Below are 21,035 nucleotides of genomic sequence, written 5' to 3'. Positions count from 1 at the left end.
GTCCATGTTGACAAGACAGCCACAGACAGACACACAGTTGCTGCAGATTTCTTGAAAAGTACTTAATGTCAGGTTCTAGAAACCAGTTTGGGATGATTTGACTTTTGTGACATTATACATACATACATATATACATACGTATGTACGGACGGACGGACAGACGGTTTTTACACACCGGTTCTTTAGAAACAATGACAGTAAAACCTAGGGATGGACCGAGCCGATATACAGTATCGATATCGGTCTGACCCTGACCTAAATTACTAGATCGTATATCGGGGAGAAAAAAAAAAGTAATCCGATCCATTAAATATCACAAAAGCACCTCAAAAAACTTGAGACATGGAGTAACCCATGTAGTGACCTTAGCACGTCGGAGCATTATGCGTCATCTGATAAAGCGGCTGTTGAGTGCGAGACCTGTCAGCGGTCTGGAGTTCACACTGAAAGCATTTGGAGCCTCGCCACATGCTGCCAAACCAGGTGTTGTGCCAAGGTAGTTATCCCAGACAAAATTTGTCCCCCTCTGCCCACAACAGAGTGAACAGCAGTGGGCTGAGCACACATCCCTGAGGGGCTCCAGTGCTCAGTGTGGTGGTGTTGGAGGTGCTGTTACTGATCCGGACTGTCTGAGGTCTCTCTGTCAGAAAGTCCAGGATCCAGTTGCAGAGGGAGGTGTTCAGGCGCAGCAGGCCTAGTTTTCCAATCAGGTGCTGAGGAATGATTGTGGATGGAGACGCTCAGAGACTGGAATGGAGCGTATGCCAACAGTGAGGACGACAGCATCTTCTCTGGATTTCTGCTTTACTCAGACAAGCCGTGATGCACACTTTGTGTTTACTATCACAAAGTCTGAATACTGGTGGTGCTAGTGTACATGCTGGTCTGCACGTCTTCTATTATTGCCTAGCCTCTTCTTAAGAAGGGATAGTACTCGCCACACAATAATGCTGCTGCAGATTAGCGCTCCAAAGTTTTGATTGACACCACCCTAATTAAATATAATGGTTAAATACAGTCCAATTTTTTTTAAGATAGTGAGTAAAGCATCCCAAGAAATACCACTGAGTTAATTATTGGAAGATGGCATTCACAAGTAGTGAATAAATGAATCTCCTGTTATCCAGACAGAAGAAACTACGTTTTTTTTAAAATGATAAAAGTGTAAAAGTTCAATATTTAGCATAAAAAATGTATAATTTATCCAACATTTTTGTGCACATGCAGTGCCTCCTTATGTTAAAGCATCCTAATTAAAAGTAGCAGCAGTAAGTGAGAGATCGTGCAGAAGTTTATTATTCAGCTACCAACGCAAAAGATAAAGCACAAAAATATGATCAGTGCTGTTTATCTATTTGTCAGCAAGATTACTGTGTTCCTCTACTGATTCCTTCAGTTAACCTTCAAGTCAATGCCCTGACCCAGTGTCACCCTTGCCTCATTTGCATGAAATGAAAAAGCTCCTTCGTTTTGGGTCCTACTTTTTTCTCACGATTTAACTGCTGCTTCCTTTTTAGTTGTTTTCACCTATAATGACCTAAGTTGTGTGAACATGCATGCAAAAAGTGTTAAATAGAAAAGAGAAATGTGTTCAAAATAGTCATCACCGACAGCTGCATCTTAATGTAAATCTGTCAAAATATGACTGCACCCCTGTGTCTTATGAAACCAGTGATTGTAATATATAAGAAGTTCTGCTCAAATATGGAGCAGTAAAAAGAAATTGTGTTCACAGAAAATAAAATCCAGCAGTACATAACATTTTTTAAAATGCTTTATTTGATTTTAACATGTATGTGTTAGATATCTCCAACAATTCTGGTACAGCGCTTGATGTTTGTTAACTGGAAATAATTCAAAAAGATAAAAATTGCACAGTTCAGTACAGAACTGTGACAATGACGCAGCGTGATTAGTATAGGGGTTTGGTTTGTAATGTATGCTACGTTGTCACAGAGAGGCTGTGTGGCACCCTGAGTATTTTAAGTGTTAAAAAAGTCTCAGAATTTGATGAACTTCTTTTAATGTGCCCCCCCAATCACTTTTTTTTTTTTTTGCTTTTGTTGTGACAATAGTTGACATCATAACACAGAGTGAAAAGCTCATTTCCTCCCACCTGATTTGATGCTAAGGCGATATTTAGTTCCGCCAGTAGGTGGCAGTGGCGGATCACACAAATGCGTGACTGACAAAGTAATCCCTTATAAAAGTAGTAATCAGTTACCATCAGTACACAACTGCTGTTTTGCTGCGTTTCAGGTGAGAGCGGTAGACGAGCAGTATATACATTTATGTAAAATTGATACTTATTTAAAGTAACGTGACCAAATAAGGGGGTTAATTCAGGTTATCCTTGGGTAACGCTAGTAACGTGGGTGCGCTAGCTAAATGATGTTTCTCTCCTGCATTAGCCTGTAACTGTGTTGTTTCATCAGAAATATGATAGAAAACAATTAGCTGGTTTCAGTGAAAGTTATAAGAAATGTTTTGGTAAACCAGCCAGTACATCTTATGTTGTGGATGTTTACTGGTGACTGGTTTACTGGTTTATTGTCAATTAGTTACTATGTTTATGTCCCCAGACATGTTACCAGGTTCCTCCAATCAATTTGCCTGATCTTGAGTTGTAGCTGAGTTAAAATCCTGGTCTGTAGTCAGCAAAGTGGTTGGGACTGCTTGTGAAGTCAGTGGAGGCGCTTGTGATGGTGTGCTCTTTTCTGGAGTGAACTGAATCGGCTGGTGAGAGGAGAGGTTAGGGGAGGTTGGTAATGAAGCAGCAGCAGGTGGGAAGTCATCTGTGGCTGAAGCAAGGCGAAATACTGGCCTTTGTCCAGGATGAAGAGGTGGCATCTTCTCAGGTTCTGTTGGGTCAGAGATGAGATGGCCTCTGAGGCTGTGCAACTGTTAGACACAAAGTATCACATTTTTAGCAATCCATTAGGAACTTTGGGGCTTATCGGTGTAGAACAAATGCTGGGGTAAATTAAAATTTAAATACCTCTTATTTGTCCAAAGTTTTTGGGTTCACTGGACTTCGAGAGGCCCAACTGAGGCACCCTGGCCTTGCAGCTGTACAGCCCTGGAGTCTGTTTCACTACATTATAGTTGTCAGAGGTTGCAGGTCCCAGTCGCCTGTTATTTTTGTAGAAATAGAAGTCTATCGGAGGGGCAGGAGCAGGGGCGTTGTACTGCACATGGCAAATGAGCTTCATCCTCTTTAGCTGAGTATCATAGTTGGGGATGATCTTCAAAATTGGCTGTGACAGAACCTCTGTGACAGAAGACATTGATTTAATTTAAGGAAAAAAAAAAAGTGGTAGGTCATGAGGCTAAGAATATTTATGTTCAATTGTACTAACAGGAATAACTTAACATTGTGGGAAATATGGGCTTTCTTGCTCAGCATTAAAGGAGAAGGTCTATACACACAGGTTTAGCACTAGGTGTAAAAATGGATCACTTATAAGAACACTATCTAGATTAGCACATCTCTCAAAGCATGCTGTCATTCCTTTAACTACACCACACCTAAGATAAGAACACACAATTCTGTGTAATCTCACCTAAGATCTGTACATGAGCACCAGCAGAAATGACAGAGTGTGTTTGTCCCATCACATCCCAGGAAGCCCTGCAAGAATATACTCCTACGTCCTCAAGGCTCAAGTTGGTCAGATAGAAATCTGGCTCGTGACCGTTTTGTCTCATTACTTCAACGCCATCTTTGTACAAAATAATGTCTTCAAGTCGGGGGTTCCCTCTGACACGACATGTCACCTCCAATGTGCTCCCGACAAGTTGAGGATGTCGTGGGACTTGCAGAATCGCCCAGCCACCTACGGAAACACCACAGAGTTACCTCTGAATAACTTCCAATCTTACATTAGTAAAGCAATGGGAGAAATTCACTAATTTCCTAACATTTAATGTAACAACATCTAACAATAATGCGTAATGCTACAATGCAAGAAGGGGAGGTTAAGGTACTCTATAATACAGCCTGCACCCCTGATATACTGTCTAGTTATAACATAAGGTGGGGAAAAGATACCACATAAGTACAAAAAACCCCAAACAAAACAAGTCCTTGTTGTACCAAATTGACATTTTAAGTAGAATTATAGAAGATTTATATGTTAAACCCTAGAAAGTCACAGTATAAGTTGCAGGCTGTATTAAGAAGTGCTGCCATCACTCACAGCATGTCTTAGATGAGCTGCACAGAAAACCTAAAGTTGAAAAGAAGCTTATAGATGTTCAATGCTCCAGTGTTAGGATTACACAGGAAGAAAGAAGCCTAACGTGCAAAGCAATTTTATTTCTTTCATGCAGACAAACAGATCTTACCGTCCACCTTGAGCTCCACAGGGACACTTTGCTGGGTGCGAATCTTTCCCACCTTCGTGTTTCTTATTCCTTGGCAGTAGTATTTCCCGCTCTCTTGAACTTTGGTATTCAACAGATTTAATTCCTGCCCAGTCTGTGAGAGCTCCTCAGAGCCCCTGAACCACAGGTAGGTCCAGTTAGACCTGTGCACATCAGGAATACTGCATCTCAAGTGTGCTCTCTCCCCCGAGAAGATCCTTGAATGTCCTGACACCAACTCGATGTTGGCTCTGAAAGACGTCTCAGTGGGAACTGCAGAAAAAAAGAAGAATACGTTTAAAGGATCTATTTTGGTAATGAGTGTAAATCCTGAGATCACTTCTAAAATAATATCTGTGCAAATTGAAAGTATATTTGTAAAGAATATTTGGTCCATACCATGAGACACTACAATCTGTGAGAGTGCTGAAAAAACTGAAAGAGAAAATAATCAAGTTTAAATGACAGTTACATCAGGTCAGTATGTAAAAGTACATTTTCATTAAATGAGCTGAAGAAAACTCACCAAAGAGAGAGATGAGCTTGTCCATTTTGGAGACTCTTCAAGAAACAGAAACCGATCGAGTATTTATTCATTTTCACTAAAAGGAGAAGTGAAAATGCTTCTTCCCCCCCTCGGGGTGTAACACATGAGGACTTCATCTTTTCCAAACAATTTTCTACCGTAGGCTAAAATTAGTTTCATGGTAAACCACATCATGTGGCAAATTAAAGAACTTCCCTCCTGTATCTGACCCCTGTTAAATAGCTCTGATATGTTGCACAGTTCTCCCCAACAACACTTTTTTTCTTCTTCTGATTAATGTGGAAAGTTGATATTTTCCAGATTTAGCAAACACAGTTGTTCTGTTTATTTGTTGTATCAAGCCAATTGAAATAATGCAAATTTTACACTTTATTATTGTAGTACTGATGCAGTAGTCTGCTATGAGCTTTTTTCTCTTACAGCACTGTGTAAAAGCCATGAGTCACCCCTCGTGCCTTTATATTTTGCCAGGAAAATGGGAAATAGGTCCAGCAATTTATTGAAATGTGGAAATGTACACGGTAATACAGCACATGAGGCAAAAATAAAATTTGTACAATTCTAACAAGCTTGACAGTTAATATTTGTTATGACCTTTATTCTTTAACACAGTCAAAACTGTCTGAAGCAGTTTTCTTTTAATTTCTTTAAGTAGTCTTGAGGAATAGTTCTCCAGGCTTCTGGAAGGACACTATCGTCAAAGACTGATAGTGTCACATTGTGTGTGGTTTCTTTTTTTTTCTTTTTTTTTTAAAAATCCAGGTATGGTCTTACTGAATTGGCAGCGTGACAATATTAAGCTGCTGCCAATCAGTTATTTTCCAGATAGTGGCCATGACGGAGCCTCCAACATGTTTTTTTTTTTAGATGCATGTAGCCACTCACTGTTGTATCCTCCTACATTCTTTTAAATATATTTTTGGGGGCTTTTTCTGGCATTATAGATAGTGCAGTGAAGAGTGAAAAAAAACATTTACCATTGCATTTTCCAAGTTACTAATCTGCTGGGATTTTCCCAGCACAACCATCTCTAGAGTTTACCGAGGTTAGTTTAAAAAAAAAAAAAAAAAAGAAGAGTTCATATCAGGGCAGTTCTCCAAGTAAAAATGCTTTGCTGATTTCAGAGGTCAGAGGAATGCTTTGAACTGATAGAAAGGCAACAGTAACTCAAATAACCACTCTTTACAACCAAGTCATGCAGAAGAGCATCTGTGACCAAAAACCTCGAAGCAGATGGTCTATAGCAGCAGAAGACCACACCTACATTATTGATAAGTGTATAATTAATAGAATGAAACTCCATCAGGTTTTTATACAATCCACTGATTCACTGCACTGTTGAGCTGTACTCCCGAACTGTGAAATATTATTTGTTGTATTATTCTTTCTAGCTCATTTGAACCCTTCCAGTGAAAATGAACCGCAGAGCTTTTCACTGGAAGGGTGTGTTTTCTTGTTCTTTTTCTTTTCTTTGGTTTTTTTCTTTGAGCCAAGAGGTCTTAAGCAACAGTTCTCGAGGCTTTCTAGGTTTCGCTTTTGGTTTCTAGTCCACTCCTTACACCTGACCATGTTCACGGGAATGTGGTTTTTTTCTTTTTGTGTTACAGACAACATAACTAAGGACCATTTTTAAATTGTATCTTTAGGCATTTTGTTATTAAACCTCAGTAGGGCATGGAGTGTGTTTTTACAAATTTAAGGAAATTGGACAAGTGCACGGTGAAAGCAGAAGAGGCCTAAAACGCTATCAACAGCAGATTACCAGCCACGTCATGAAAAACACATCCTTAAGATATGCTGCCAAGAAGCCACCCTTAAAGTATCCCCCCCCCCCCCCTTTCCCAGATATCATACAGAACAGTAGACACAGCTAAAATTCTGGGTTCATTTTTCCTGATTTTGCATGTCAGGAACTTCATTCCTGACATGCAAAATCTTGACCATCACAGTCATGTGAAAAAAATTAAAAGGAACCACAACAGTCCATTTTACTTTTCTATTTTTATTAACCACACACCCATAGATGCAAATATACCAATACTGCCCCAATAAGTTACATTTAAATAAAAGACAGTATTCTGTTCATTTCTCCCATGTCACACAACAACAAACCTATAAGGTAACAAAGACGCGGTTTAAAATGTTTTGAAATACCTGATAAATGGCTTCTGCATACAGTGCAATAAGAATTTATTCAAGCTGTTAGTTTATGTCTGCATTAAGAGCTTTTTCTCAAAGTGAATTTTGACAGCAGCCGCACACTGACTGCACTGTTGCAAATTCTCAACAACAACAACAAAAATTAAACCTGGTTGGAAAGGGAAACTTTAGCTCGCGAGAAAAGAAAAATGTGCCTCACATAATTCAAACAAACTTTCCTAAAAAGCTTCCTCCACTTCAAGACTGAGAAATTTAAAAAAAGACAGTTGAACTAAATCTGTGCAACAAAGACGCTTTTAACTACTATACTATCAACTAATCTGCGCAATGACCTTCATTATTGAATGAAGTGCTTTAAAAGCAAACAAAAGTGCCATAAAATAAATTAAACTGGTTTTCTAAATTCTCCATGAGCCTCTGGAGTGATTCTGCCTCATTCTTACAGGGAAACGGCATCGTGCTGGTTTTTGTGCCCAATTCATTCACCTTCTTTCAGCAGACCTGCTCATAATGCTCTCTTAAGACGTCAACGACCCGATCATTAAAATGTATACATCTTCAAGCAAAGTTTTTTTGTTTTTTTTTAATCTACTGTAAATATTACAGGATTATCATCTCCTACTGCATCCAGAGGGAGGATTAACCAACACCGTATAGAAAAATAAAATCACTTCTGTACATTCAGCTTGTGACTAGAATGAGGTCAGCCATGGAAAAAAAAAAGTATTTCTACAGGTGTAACTGGAGGATTTGTCAACATTACTAGAACATGCAACACACACACACAGTTTCTCAACTCACGCACACACTTCTTTTTTCTGGCTATTTCTGTGAAGGGTTGTGAAACGCACACTAAACACAGCACACATTACAAACATGAGCTGGAGTTTCAGAGTTTTAAAGAGCGGCAAGTTGGTTATTGCATCATTGGGAGTTCCCTACCACCTCGTTTACCCCCACCCCGCCCATCTAAAGTGTTATGTAAAGTGTAATGAAAATTATTGTTTGTTAGATACAACTTGGGAATTAAGGGCCAACATAGCCCGGAGACATACGCTTAAAATAAATCCTCATCTGATAGTTTGAGAGTTATTATACATGTTTAAATATCGTCCATTTTACCCTCTCTGTACATAAAGGGTGAAGAATAGCTGAGGTACTGAAGATGCCACAGTGGGTGACAAGCGGATGTGTTTCGGAAGAACTTGGAATGGAGTCACTCTCTTTCCACTGCTCAGCTGGATTGAGGATATCAGCAAGTCTAACACTTTAACAGGAGCAGACTGTAACAGTAACAGACCCCTGACTGAGTGTTGCTGGACTCCAGGACTCCACCTAGTGGTGCCTGGTGTTCAAAATAATCTCAAACTTTAGTAAATGCTCTTATTTGCTTCCTGGTGGAGAGTCAGGAGCATTCATACCACTCTGACAGCTGCAACCAGCCTAGCCGTGTCCACAGGTGACAGAAATCCACCACCAATGAACTGCTGATCTGTACGAAAGCTTCTACGCTTTGGTTTTTCTACAAACTAATTTACAACAAAATATTTCGCAGTGTTCAAACACGAGAGTGGCATCAAGCTTCTCATCTTACTCTCTCCAAGAAAGCAAATAAACGCACAACCCAAAAATAACAAACTTTTTTTTTTCCATTTGAAAGTGACATTGCTATAAGGTCTAGCTTCATGGCTTCTACAAGAAAAGGGTGGATGGAGCAAAGATTCTGGGAGTGTTGACTGGGATCTGTATCAGACAGCTGGAGGGAAAAGGGTCAGGGTGGAGTAAAGCTTTATATCAACCAGCAAACACTTGTGGCTGCAGTGGTGGTGGCAGGAGCTCATTCTCAACATTATCAGAGTCGATTGCTGATGAAGCTGCTGCAGCCCCACTCGCTGTGGGTGCAGGGGGGTTTTGCATGTCGGGTGGAAAACTCTCCAGAACGCTCTGCACTTTCTGCTCCACTTCATCGGTCCAGTCAATGAGGTCACTCTCCAGCTGGCGAGCCTTCTCGATGACGCGCTCCTGCCTTTCCCCGAGCCCCGTCAGCAGATCCAGCCTTTTGTGGACCTGACTGAGAGCGCTGTTGCTGGAGGAGGAGGCGGCTCCGGAAGTGAGTGGCCAGTTTGGGGACGCCTGGCCCGACATGTAAAGCTCAAACTCCTCAGAGCTCAGGTTCAGAGACTGGCCATCCAACTTCTCAATGAAGGCCACTGCGCAGCACTGGGAAGACAGGAAGTAAGAGTGATTTAAAAAAAGAAAAAGAAATCTCAACCATGGATGTCATCCGTGGTTTAAATGTCACTAGTCGGTAACAGACTTACTAGTCCTTTAATCTGATTGTTAAAATTTTAATTGATGCCCAATGGTGTTAAATGATTGTGTCCTAAGTCATAAATCTATTAATGCAGGCCTTAGAATGCAGTATTAGAATGACATTTCGATACAAGCGGTGGAAATTAGCCTTTTTCGAAAGGTGGATGTGCTCTGCCTTAGTGATGGGGTGTGGAGATCAATCAATCACGAGGAGTTCAGAGTATACCGCTGCTCCTCCACATCATAAGGAGATGGCTAAGGCTGTCGTCTCCTGGACAAGGTGTTCTGACATGTCCTATCGGAGAAGGTCCCAGCGACCCAAAACACGCTGGAGAGATTACATCTATTGGCTCACCTGGGAAAGGCTCGATGTTTCCCAGATAAGCTGGAGGAGGTGGCGAGAGGGAACTTGGAGCTTGTTTTTTGTTAAATTTTAGCTTTTATTCAAGTGGCTGTTGTGAATTTTAGAACAGCATGCGTCATTCATAATGCACGACACAATCTTGATAATGCACAATGCGAGGTGAAGCACAGACGCACAAGCGGTATATTAATTTTTCCATTAAGCAGTTCTCAAATTTAACTTACTGAGGGATTCTTAGTTTTACTAGTTGGTTAGCCTGATTTTTTCCCCTCATTTAGTCGAGTAAGAAATTGGTTGCCAGGAATTGGCAACCAATTTCAGAGCTGCTACAGACAAACACCGATAAGCCACATAAATGCACTTGTTGTACTAATTTCCTCACCAGATTGGTGAAATAGTAGCCGTCCTCTCCAGTCATGAGTCTGCTGGGGTTGCAGAAACGGGTGATGTATTGGATGTTGGAGTGCAGTCGCGGTGGGTTTGCTTTCAGCACGATGTAGATCAGTGTGGGGAGGAAGTCGTCTGCAGACGCAGCCTCTTTCTTGCTGACTTTGATGGCATTGAAGATGTGCTTGCTGCAACGAGTAATGCATCCCAGCTTGTTCTTGGGAACGCGCTTCGAATCCATTTCAATCACGTCTGAAACAAGAGAAGACAAACAGAGCATTAATCTGAAAGTTTTGTCCTAGCAGCACTATAAGGAAGGTTTCTACCAGCGTACTACAAGCTCAGCATCCTGCAGGTCCTAAGCATCAGTAGCATCTTTGGACAAAAGCTACAAGCATTAGGTTAGATGATGTATCGTATCAGCCCTCTGTTCAAGTTTATTTTTAACACATGCAAAAGTAGTCTGAAAAAAAAATTACACAGAAGTAAAAATTAAAAGAATAAATAATATTATTTTCTGACTTATGTCCACCACTCAACGTAGTTTAACACTCTGGAGTCTAGTGTATAACTGACCATTTCAGACTACTTTTGATTTCACCTTTATATTTCAAATGTATAAACTGTTTATCTTTCCTTGTTTGGTATCATTCTTTTCAGCACAACTTCACAGTTATTTTCTCTTTTCGATTTACTGTGTTAACACAACTGAACTAAAAATCACAAAAAACAAATCAATCAATAAATAAAAATAAAATACATTTTTAAAAAGTAGGAAATAGTTACATACATAAATAGTTACGATAATTACAAACTTGGGTGTCCACATCGCCCACCCTCCCAGCAGGGTGACGACAATACCCCATCAGCCTTTTATAGCTAAGGGATAAAAAGCATGGCATAAATTATTTATCTCTGTCCACACTTAAGAAACAAGCTGAAACTGAGACTCAGCAAAGCTTTGTCTTGCTTCTACATCATCTTAAATCAGTCGTGTGATCTGGACGCAACGGTGTGTCAGACTACTTCAGAGGGTTAACACACAAGTTCCTTTCTCTTCCCGCTGTAAGTGGAAAATAAAAGTACTGTCCTTCTTCTAATGTGTGCACAGCACTGCTCCTAACCCTCTATCCCCGACTGCATAATCAGCCAGGTGTCACAATGTTCCTGTGAGAGCGCGAGATGTCCTGTTTTGTTCTTAAACAAAACCGAGTATGAGACAAACCTGTGATGGCTTTGACTACGCTGTCAGAAACCTCAGGGATCTCCTCATCTACAGGAACACACAGCATCTCAATGGTGACCCAGTGCAGGGCTCTGTAATAAATCATTCAGTACTTCAGTCCCAGAGTAGTATGCAATATGCTGTGTTTTTACCTGCAGCAGTATTTCCTTGTTATTATCAAAAAATACATTTATTTAAAACAAAAAAAAAAAAAACGTCTTTTAAGTGTTGTGACGACTTTTGTCTGCGAACCTGATCCTCTTCTGAATTGCCAGGTCTTTCTTCTCATCATCAGTTGTTTCTGGACAGAAGGCTTCCTTGTAGAGACGAGTCATTATGTACTTTTCGACTTCATCCATAATACACTCTACTTCATCAGACGAACCTACAAAAAGAAGCCCAGAGAATAGAGATATTAAATCAAAATCATACCCAGTAATACTGTTAATATTTTTCATTTAAAGCAGATTTTTGTTGGGTGTAAGAGTGACGCAGCACCTTTGAACTGGGTCTGGAGGCGCTCTGAAAGGTTCTGGTAGAAGTCCTGCACGCACTCTGACAGCTCATCAGCTCCGATGTCCTGAATTAGGAATAAGAAATAATATAAATTCAGCCTTGATATAACTGGAGTGTAAAACTTTGATAGTCTTGAAGATATTACCTGCAGAAAACACAAGGGCATATTAAATGGATACATTCATAATATATCTGATCAACATTTACTAGCAGTTCTGCTTGAACTTCAAACTACTTGCCACGGGAGCGTGACTGTTTTATCTGCTGCTCCCATCATCGCTGCTGCCATTTCACTTCAGTTTGAATCAACTCTCAAGATTCTCACAAAAGACCTTCAATTTTTTTTCTAACCTGTATTTCATTTAGATTCACTTTTTTGTATTTTCTATTTAATCGAGCTCATTCTTCATACCAATCTGAGCTTCTTTGATTTAGAACATTGTATTTGTTTTTCATGTTTTACCTGCTGTAACGCAGGGATTTCCCAACTTTTGGGTTTAAAAAAAAGTAAATCTTTCCTTACAACACCAAAATACTGCCTTTATCATTTGATTTGAAGCCAATTTGAAGTGGTTAACTATAACTGCTACACCAGTGTTGTGTGAATTTGAGTATGAAAATGAAATGAAAACTGAATTTTCACAAACAGTTTTGAGTTATTTGAGTCTTGTATATCTAATCAAAACCCACCCGCTTGTAGACCATGGTCTCAGTGAAGGCCCGACACTGTTTGAAGATCTCCCTGCCAGACTTCAGAGGCTTAAGAAAATCAATAAACTCTCGTGTCGCGATATCACTGTCCACAGATGACTTTCGGCTTGTGGATGAGCTGGGGCTCGGGCTGGACTGCGGGTCAAAAGGTGCAGCATCTGCAGAATGATAATTTATTGTCACTTTAATCAGTTACAGATACTTCAAGCATGTATTCTTAATAGCTCAAAACCACATACAGCAGCTAGTGCTGTACCAGAAAAAGAACACATTTATCCAACCAGATTGTATTTAGGTTAAACTAAACAGGTCTCTTCAACAAGGCAAAGATCACCACACACAAATCTGTGCGTGTAGTGATTTTCCAGCTAAACGGGTAAATTGTAAAGCATTAAGGCAAAGAAATACTTTTACTGAAACAAACTCATTTTCAATATATCCTCATTTTCTCAACAGCATTGTAAACTTTTAACACTATAAAGACACAAAATATAGATTAAAACTATAATAGCACTTCATAATGCAGCTCAGTAACAACATGGTAATACTGTGGTATCAATTTATTACAGAAACTAGAAAGTGCTTCCAGATTAAAAAAAACAAAACATGCATCTTGATGTTTGGTTTTATAAGCTTCTACTTTCATTATTAGAGAAAATGCACATCCACTAATTAAAGGATTAAATATAATTTTTACATTATTACCTTCAAGAACTTTAAAGTAATCTTGAAGGTGGCTTATAACAGCATAATATGAAAACATCTGCCAAATTTACCTCATTATTATCAGCCTACTTCAGTAATTAAATTAACTATATTAACATTTTAATCCAAACACTGCACATGTTTTTCAGATATTTTAATCAGATTTTGTGGCAACTCTTGAAAGAGGAGAAGCTGAAATAGTTGTTATTGTATTTACAACCAAAGTTTTACTTTATGATTTTGCCTCAATATAATGCTTGGCAGTATATTTTCATGCATATATAACATATTATTGACTGTTAAAGAGTGCTGAAGCGAGTATTGAGAGGGAAACTCTATTAACTGAATAGCTTTATACTTGCTGAGGGAATATTCTTCTCACTGAAGTTTCTAAACATTTTCCACTAAATTTAACATAAAGAAAACCATTAATACTTTAACATTAACTCTCTTCAACAGGGCAGACATCATAACGCACAAACCGCTGTGACAAATAATGACACATTTACAAAATTACACTGTCAAACCACATGCTGGGTAATGCTAGCATGCCACGTAGCACAACAGCTGGGAGGAGCAGCATTACTACGTGAAAGAACAGTAAAGACAAATGTGGAATGAAGAAACGAGACCAGAGTCGCAGCAAAATAACTTGTGACCGATGGAGGAGCTTTGTCTGCTGTTTGGAAATTTCTTCTTTTTCTCCTGTTTTTTTTTCTTTTCTTTTTTTCTTAATTCCTCAGCTTTAAAAATGACTCCTTTTACTTAATTTCTGATCATGCTGCTCTCTGTGAGTGGGGCAGCTAATTAATGCTAACCAACCAGATGTTTAAGAATACAGTGACAACAAAAACATGGATTGCATAAAATCAAAGGACTCCTGTTAAGGATTGATTCTTAGTCTCTGTGCTAAATATTTTATTTTTGTAGCAGATATTAAATGTAGAATATTTATCCTTTTTTGGATTTATTTTATCTTATCGGGATGTTATTACTGAGCTGCAACATAAAGCCCTACCAGAGTTTCTAGCAGCTGCCTGTTTGCTACAGTACGTACCTTTTTTTGGTGGTGTTTTTGTGGACGGAATAAAAAACTTTGTGACCGTGTTGACTTTGCTGGACTTTTCTTTAGTCTTTCTCTCCTCAAACTTGCTAAAAGGTGTAATGGAAGGCTGTGATTGGGTCTTCTGTTGTCGACTTGCATAGGCTTCCTCTTCCTCTCTCTGCAACCTGTGAGGAAAAAAATTAAAAAGAATAGTAGAACTGTAATACTGCGCAGCTGGACAGCCTACTGTAAGAGGAAGCTGAGTACATCTAGCGGTAAGAGAACAGAACAGCTTCTAACAAATTTGTTTGTCTGAGTAGTCTCACATAGGAGACAAGAAGGTAAACAAACCTTTCAGCGAGTGCCCAGTCCTCCTGAATCTGTTTTTGCTTTTCTCGCTGATTTTCTTCTCGCCAGCACTTTGAGCACAGGCCTTGCCAAGCAGTGTTGCCATAAAAACCACATCCTTTTTTGCATAGCAGCTCTGATTGGTCCAGATGGATCCCACGCCGCTGGCTCATCATTCTTTAAAAGGAAGGACTACTGAGTGGAGACAGAAGTGATAAAACTTTAAAAAGTTGAACAGCCACTGTGCTTTGCTGAATCTAAATATACTACAAATACATTCTTTTATACACAAAGGCTGAGAACGTCATTCAGTCGTTGCAGCTGGACTTAAACTCCTTTATATTTATTTTTACTACTGTGAAACTTACTGTAGTATACGTTTTACTTATAATTATTAGTGAAGACGAGCTTTAATTTGAGTCAACTGCACAAACACATAACACTCCAAGAGGCCTGCAAAGCTTTAAGGCTACTCTATTTCAAAGCAGCTCTGTATATGCTAATGTTCTTCCCTTCATTTCATAATCGTTGTGTTTTGTTGATAATACATTACTCCTATTAGTAATGCTGAGAGGCGAATTTCTGCTTAACAAGCCGCGACAGCTTCATTATACGCCTTAAATGTGTACTAAGGATTCAAACCGACTTTTATTTTGGTCAGAAACTAATAATTCTTCTGACATTAAAGTTTGCCGACTGCTGGGTTGTACTAAAGGAATGCCCCCAGCTATGAGCTAAGCTGTGATTAGCACGCTAATAGTCGGTGTAGGACTCTGAAGCTTACCCTTTCCAAACACCGCTGTCTCTTAGCGACAAATGTTTCCTGGAGTTTCTAACAGACCCTTTTAGCCTATGTTACGGTCCAGAATGACAATTCAATAAGCTAATCTATAGCCAGCAATGTAACCAGTGATAACACAAGCTAATTACTGAGCTATCATAGATCGCTAAGACTGCAAGCCAGGTCAACGTTACGTTACTACGTACATTTCGTGTCAACGTACGCAAAGCTTTCTTGTAACGCTATCTTCAGTTGCTCTCCAGTCTCCTCTTGGTGAATATTTACATTAGCCTAACAGCTAGCTTCGCCCCAAACCCATTTTCTAGCTGTTATTTCTTCTTCTCCGCTTTTTAAAAAAACATAGTATACAAATAACTTTAAACAGCTTAGCGCCACCTAGAGTAAACATTCAAGAAGTTTACCTCCGTATGAAGGAAAATAAAATAAAAAAGAAATAAAAAAATAAAAATAAATAAATAAAATAAAATAAAATAGTAAAGCATTTGAAATAATTTAAAATAACAGCAGCAATACTATAGGCCTACCTAAAAAGCACACAAAGGTATTTGCATTAGTATATGTCTGTTGTGTGTTATTTATTCAATATTCTTGACTTGTGAAAACAATATTGATTCATAATTTCTTAATCTTCATGCCAGAGGGAGAGCAGACAGTCGTGTGAATAGGTTTAGTCCTTTATGACTGCAGTGATTAGTACTAATACTACAGAGTAAGAAGGTCCTGGGTTCAAATCCAATTTGCATGTTCTTCCTGTGACTTTGAGGGTTCTCTCTGAGTGCTAGTCTTTTCAGAAATATTTATCAGTTGAGGCTGTTTTTATAATTCTGTGAACTACCACAATGGGTTTAAAATAAAGGATGCTAGCTTTCTAAATTTTAAGTACAACAGGTCAGTAACAGTTCCTTTGGTTTGTGCATGTCAATTACCTTTCCTTGTTTAGAGTGCCTTCAAGTAGCTTGCATGTGCTCGGGCTTGTTGTTTGAAAGCTGTATAATTTGTTGGTCTGTTTAAGAATGAGTCAGCAAAGCAATACTCCTACTTCAGCCTCAGAGTGGCTTCATTGGTATTGAGTTATTTCAGGAAAAGAAAAATCACTGAGTGAATAAAATGGTTAACAGCCTCCAGCAAGCATGAAAAAGGGCTTTCACCTCATTTCTATTCTCGCAAAGAGAAAAAATTGTCTGTGGCGATGTTGTGATTTGTGTTTCTGAATCTACTGGACAACTGCAGAACAAGATTTTCCCCCAGATTCTTCTGAACTTCTTCCCCTTGCTGTCTCCCCATATAATTATATTCCATAGGGGATGCATGCATCATAAACTCAGAAGATCTTTAGGCCATACTTGTTTGGCATGCATTGTAGAAACTTGCACCTCCCTGTGAACGGCACAAGCTGTTCATCTAAAATGACACAATCACTGGTGATCAATCGCCCTCTGAATGTTGAGTGCTGTTTGTTATTTCTTACAGTGTAAAATAATCTTCTTAAAGGATGACATATAATATATAATCCTTACAGTCACAGTTGATAAGAATCAGTTTCCCATGAAACTTAATAGGAAATAAATTCCTTAAGACTTCAGGCCTTAAGACCAAAAATATTTGTAAAGAATTTGTAAATATCTGTAAAGAATCACAGAATTTAAATCAGGCAGAGATCTGAACTCTGGGAAACCAAAGCACCGTGTTTCTTTTCTTTCACTGCTGTATATTTGCTGTTTTCTGACCCAATTTCAGCCAGGATTTAGATGTCAGACAGGTGGTCTCACATTGGACGCTATACTACTATGGTATGTACAGCAGTTTGCATCAGTCTAGTGACTAGAAGGTGTCCAGGTCATGTGGCTGTAAAACAAGTACAAATATCAGCTGTGCTCTGCGTGGAGACATTTCTTTTTAAAATGACTGTATTTCATTCACTGAAAGTGTTTTGTATTTCATCTGAAGCCTCTACAGAAACAATTTGAATGAAAGACAAACACTTTTCTCAAAATGTAGACATGTTCCACTAGATGGCGCCAAAGTGACTCAAATTACTTGACGTTGGGACATACGGAGCCAATTGTTTCTTTATTATAATCCCCTTACAGTTAATTTAATCATTTCCATCCTTTTAAAAAATGTTTTTACGTCCCCCCCCCCCCCCCTTCCCCCGAAAAAAGCTCTTAAACGTTGACAGTCTGTTAAAAAACTGTTTATTTCTCGGGGTTTTATTCTTGAAGACTTTGACAAGTGCTACTATCAAAACAAGTGATGCAACAAACCGCACGTCTCTCTGTCAAAGCATCAGGGGGGAGCAAAGGTCCTTTTATGGAGCTCGAGGTGACCAGTGGAAAAAAAGATGTCAGAATTTTGAAAACATTAGCAGCCGTTTCTCGCCTGGTTTCGCTTTCAGTAGCTTTCAGTAGCTTTCAGTAGCTTTGTGGTTGAAATGTGCTGTTGTGGGAAAGGTGGCGAGTCCCTACTAGTGTGGGGACTCCCGTGGGTGTTGTAACCAGGCAACAGAGACGATGCCTGCCAGCTGTAAACAGAAAGGTTCGGTGCTTATGCAGCATCTGCCTGGAATTACCCCCTGATGCATATTCAGGAGAGGCAAAGTGACAAAACAAGGTCTGAAAGTGAGGCACAAAGTGCCATATTCGGTATTTTTTCCTTTTTTGGTAGGCTGTCACACAGGAGCATCCGTCACATTCAGCTTCACTCACTTTAAGCTAAACCAGACAATGAAGTTATGGATGTTTGACCATAAAACTCCGCATCACCAGCTGGATCTGGATCAAACTCACGGCCAGTCCTTGATTAATTAAATTGGTGTGACCAGTATTTCCTTCACATACGTGGGGCAGCATGGTGCATCATCCGTGATTAAACCTGTGATGTCTAAGCCTTAAGTCCTCACCATAACTGCATGATATATTATGTTCTCCCAAGTCCTGGTAATCACTGGACAAAATAGTGATCAGAATAATTCTTACTGTGAGGCATCAAAACTACATTTTCCCCCAGAAAGTGTTTTATTCTCACGTCTAAAACAATGAATACGAGTTGGGGTCATCAACTTTGACCGGATTTGCTATCTGTAGTGCAGTGAACTGAGTATTCAGCACTGTATTTGTATTTTATTCCAAATGCAGATGCTTTTTGTGAAAGGGAAATCTGACGGTTGTTTTTAAGGAAGTAATTTAGCTCTGTTTTTGTTGACTAAGTGCTTTCATTTCCTAAGATTTTCTGGTTTGGTGACCTTAACCTTAGAGGGTGGAACAACCCAGATAAAATTAGCCAGATGTGCTATAAACTGCTCCATGGTATTTTACTCCAAATTTAACCATGAAAAAACAGTGTTGTATTTAATAAGAGTTGAAGCTGCTGATTGATGTCATAGTTTGGTAATTTTCTCATGGATGTCTTTACAGTCTGACTTGTTTCTACAGCCGAGGAGTCGACCCCTGCTGCCCATAAGGTTTCCACACAGGAAGTGATGTGCCTAAATACAGAAAGTCAGTCATATTCAGCGATTTCAAATCATTATTGGCAAAATAACTCTTTAAACTTCAAAACGAGCGACTGAAGCTGATTGACATGGTGCTAAAAACATTACAGCAGGGGTGTCTAACTTAAGGCTCCCACTTTCGGGGTACCTGTGCTGCCTGGGGGTGGTGCCGGGATGTGACTTGTGTTGGACCTCTGACAGAGACTTTCTTGCATGTTTCTCACACAACAAGCAGGTGTTCACAGCTTCTTTGTCTTCGCTATTGGCATTCTTTTAGTGACTTTCAGCATCTGTATAAAATCAGGCTCTTCTCAGAGTCACAGTCTGTCATTTTTGTCACTCAGCATATTTTAAATGCTCTAGATGCTTCTGTGAGGGGGAGGGTTTCGTCTTGTCAGCAGAGATTTCTTAAATTCTGAGTGGGTGGCACCTGTGTATTTGTCTGATCTCACTCATGTTCACACTCCTATCTACTGATCAGACCAGATCCTCTATATTCCAAAAGCTAGGCTTATAGAGATATAATAGAAGTGACTGAGCTTTTTGTCTCCGATTGTCTCACCGTTTCATGTTAGAACTGTTTTTTAACTCTTTGCACAAGACTCATTTCTAATCTCTGGCCTTTAAGTTGAGCTAAACCTTGACATCAGGTAATTGGTTTTGTTTTTTGTCATTTTATTATTGGCTGCCTGGGAAACATTATGGCCAAGCTGTGTCGTTTGAAATGTGCTACACAAGTAAACTTGACCTTGATCTAAAAACGAGTTCCCCCCCAGACTTCTGTCATCAAACACTTGCTCACAGGTCTGATTGTTGAGTTTTCTCTCTAATATTGTGAAAAGCACACTGAGAAACTCATTCCTGTGATTTGGCCTTATATAAATGAAACTGAACGGATTTTTCACTCACAGGAACGCATTGCATCAGTTTCTCGTAATCAGTTGTGTACATCTAATTGCTGTGGCGTAACTACAGGAGGGAAAAAAAAGTCAATTAAATGGAAAGTCAGCATGAGTTCATCTGAGAGATACCACTGAAAGTTTAAACTTGAAGCTCTTCAGCCTCCTCTTTTTCGTCTTTCCACAACACATGACTCACTCTCTCAGCTCAGCACTCACCAGATACTCCACAGACATACTGAGATATCTGCATGTCCCAGAAATGTAAAGTTCAGACCATTTCTGTTTGAAGCCAGAGACAGAAACTGGTGGTTTATTAGGCCGAGGAAAAAAGGGAAGATTAAGATCAGCACTTTTTTTTTTTCTTGAGAGTTACTGGTGGCTTAAAAAGGGGCCATTCACTAGAAGAACCGCCGATGATAAGGACATGTTTGGTTTTTTAGGAGTAAGCGATAAGGTGCCAGGCGTTAAGTGGTTTCTTCTTCTCAGATTCGAGATTATAATTCTCGGCTGTGTGAATTCAGACATTAAAACAAACAATTATGTGATTATTAGAAAAAAATCACCCAAAGATGAACTGATTAAAATTGAATTCATCCTCCAAAGGAAGCTGCCTGATCAATCCTGGGTTTAAGCAAAAAAGCTTTTCCTTCATACAAGATGAAAATCTTAAAAAGCCCTTACTGTCTAAGGCAAACAGATCCAGTGGACAAGTCTAGACAGGTCTTAGCAGCTGGTTATACAGCACCCTTTCACAGGAAATAAAGTGCATCTCTCTCTGTTTACATAGGATCAAAGGTCTTAGAGATGAGCTCAGTGTGGAGTTTCCCAGAGGCTGTAACTGGAGTATGCTCCAGGGTGATGGATGGGGCCAACAAACGTTAACTTCTGCTTTACTTAACCTGAAGAAAACGGATGCACACAGTCAAATACGGATATTAAAGCACAGCTACAACGATCTCTTTACCACTCAGCAAACACAAGTGTATAAAAATGTCTCAATAACTTGTGTCATGATCATTTAAAAAGGGCAGACACTGAAAGCAACAATGGGAACCACTTTATAAAGGGATGAAAACTAAATATTCATATTAAATGCTACTGCTGAAAAAGCCTTCTAGGCTTGATTTAAGAAAATATTAGTACTTTTTAAAAAAA

General features: G+C 39.3%; 2 protein-coding genes across 8 annotated transcripts; both read right to left on the bottom strand.

Annotated features, from left to right (window-relative positions):
- Window positions 1-1,778: 1,778 nt before the first annotated feature.
- On the bottom strand, window positions 1,779-5,093 carry LOC147314653 (low affinity immunoglobulin gamma Fc region receptor III-B-like). 2 transcript variants are annotated; one of them, XM_086261743.1, is made up of 6 exons: window positions 4,892-5,092; window positions 4,765-4,800; window positions 4,348-4,638; window positions 3,564-3,836; window positions 2,999-3,271; window positions 1,779-2,861 (listed from the first exon to the last, which is right to left on the bottom strand). In XM_086261743.1, the coding sequence occupies exons 1-6, from the start codon at window positions 4,914-4,916 to the stop codon at window positions 2,605-2,607; spliced, it is 1,155 nt and encodes a 384-aa protein (XP_086117869.1). In that variant the 5' UTR covers window positions 4,917-5,092; the 3' UTR covers window positions 1,779-2,604. The 2 variants fall into 2 exon arrangements, with proteins under 2 accessions (XP_086117869.1, XP_086117870.1); XM_086261744.1 differs by having other exon boundaries at window positions 2,735-2,901; window positions 4,892-5,093.
- Window positions 5,094-6,865: 1,772 nt separating this feature from the next.
- rabgef1l (RAB guanine nucleotide exchange factor (GEF) 1, like) lies at window positions 6,866-15,831 on the bottom strand. Of its 6 annotated transcripts, none has more exons than XM_086261738.1 (9): window positions 15,691-15,830; window positions 14,690-14,881; window positions 14,351-14,523; window positions 12,568-12,746; window positions 11,860-11,941; window positions 11,614-11,746; window positions 11,362-11,453; window positions 10,132-10,388; window positions 6,866-9,292 (listed from the first exon to the last, which is right to left on the bottom strand). In XM_086261738.1, exons 2-9 carry the CDS (start codon window positions 14,860-14,862, stop codon window positions 8,867-8,869), a joined length of 1,515 nt encoding a protein of 504 aa, XP_086117864.1. In that variant the 5' UTR covers window positions 14,863-14,881; window positions 15,691-15,830; the 3' UTR covers window positions 6,866-8,866. The 6 variants fall into 6 exon arrangements, with proteins under 6 accessions (XP_086117864.1, XP_086117867.1, XP_086117866.1 ...); XM_086261741.1 differs by having other exon boundaries at window positions 14,690-14,878; window positions 15,691-15,826; XM_086261740.1 differs by having other exon boundaries at window positions 14,690-14,878; window positions 15,674-15,824.
- Window positions 15,832-21,035: the final 5,204 nt, after the last annotated feature.

Source organism: Aulonocara sp. 'chitande type north' Nkhata Bay, linkage group LG14 (genome assembly GCF_057382095.1).
Source record: "Aulonocara sp. 'chitande type north' Nkhata Bay isolate Kocher_YH1m ecotype deep benthic linkage group LG14, A_spYH_male_GT1.1, whole genome shotgun sequence".
Taxonomy (NCBI): Eukaryota; Metazoa; Chordata; class Actinopteri; order Cichliformes; family Cichlidae; genus Aulonocara; species Aulonocara sp. 'chitande type north' Nkhata Bay.
The sequence above is the reverse complement of the archived record's forward strand: the minus strand, read 5'-3'. Positions and strand labels throughout refer to the sequence as shown.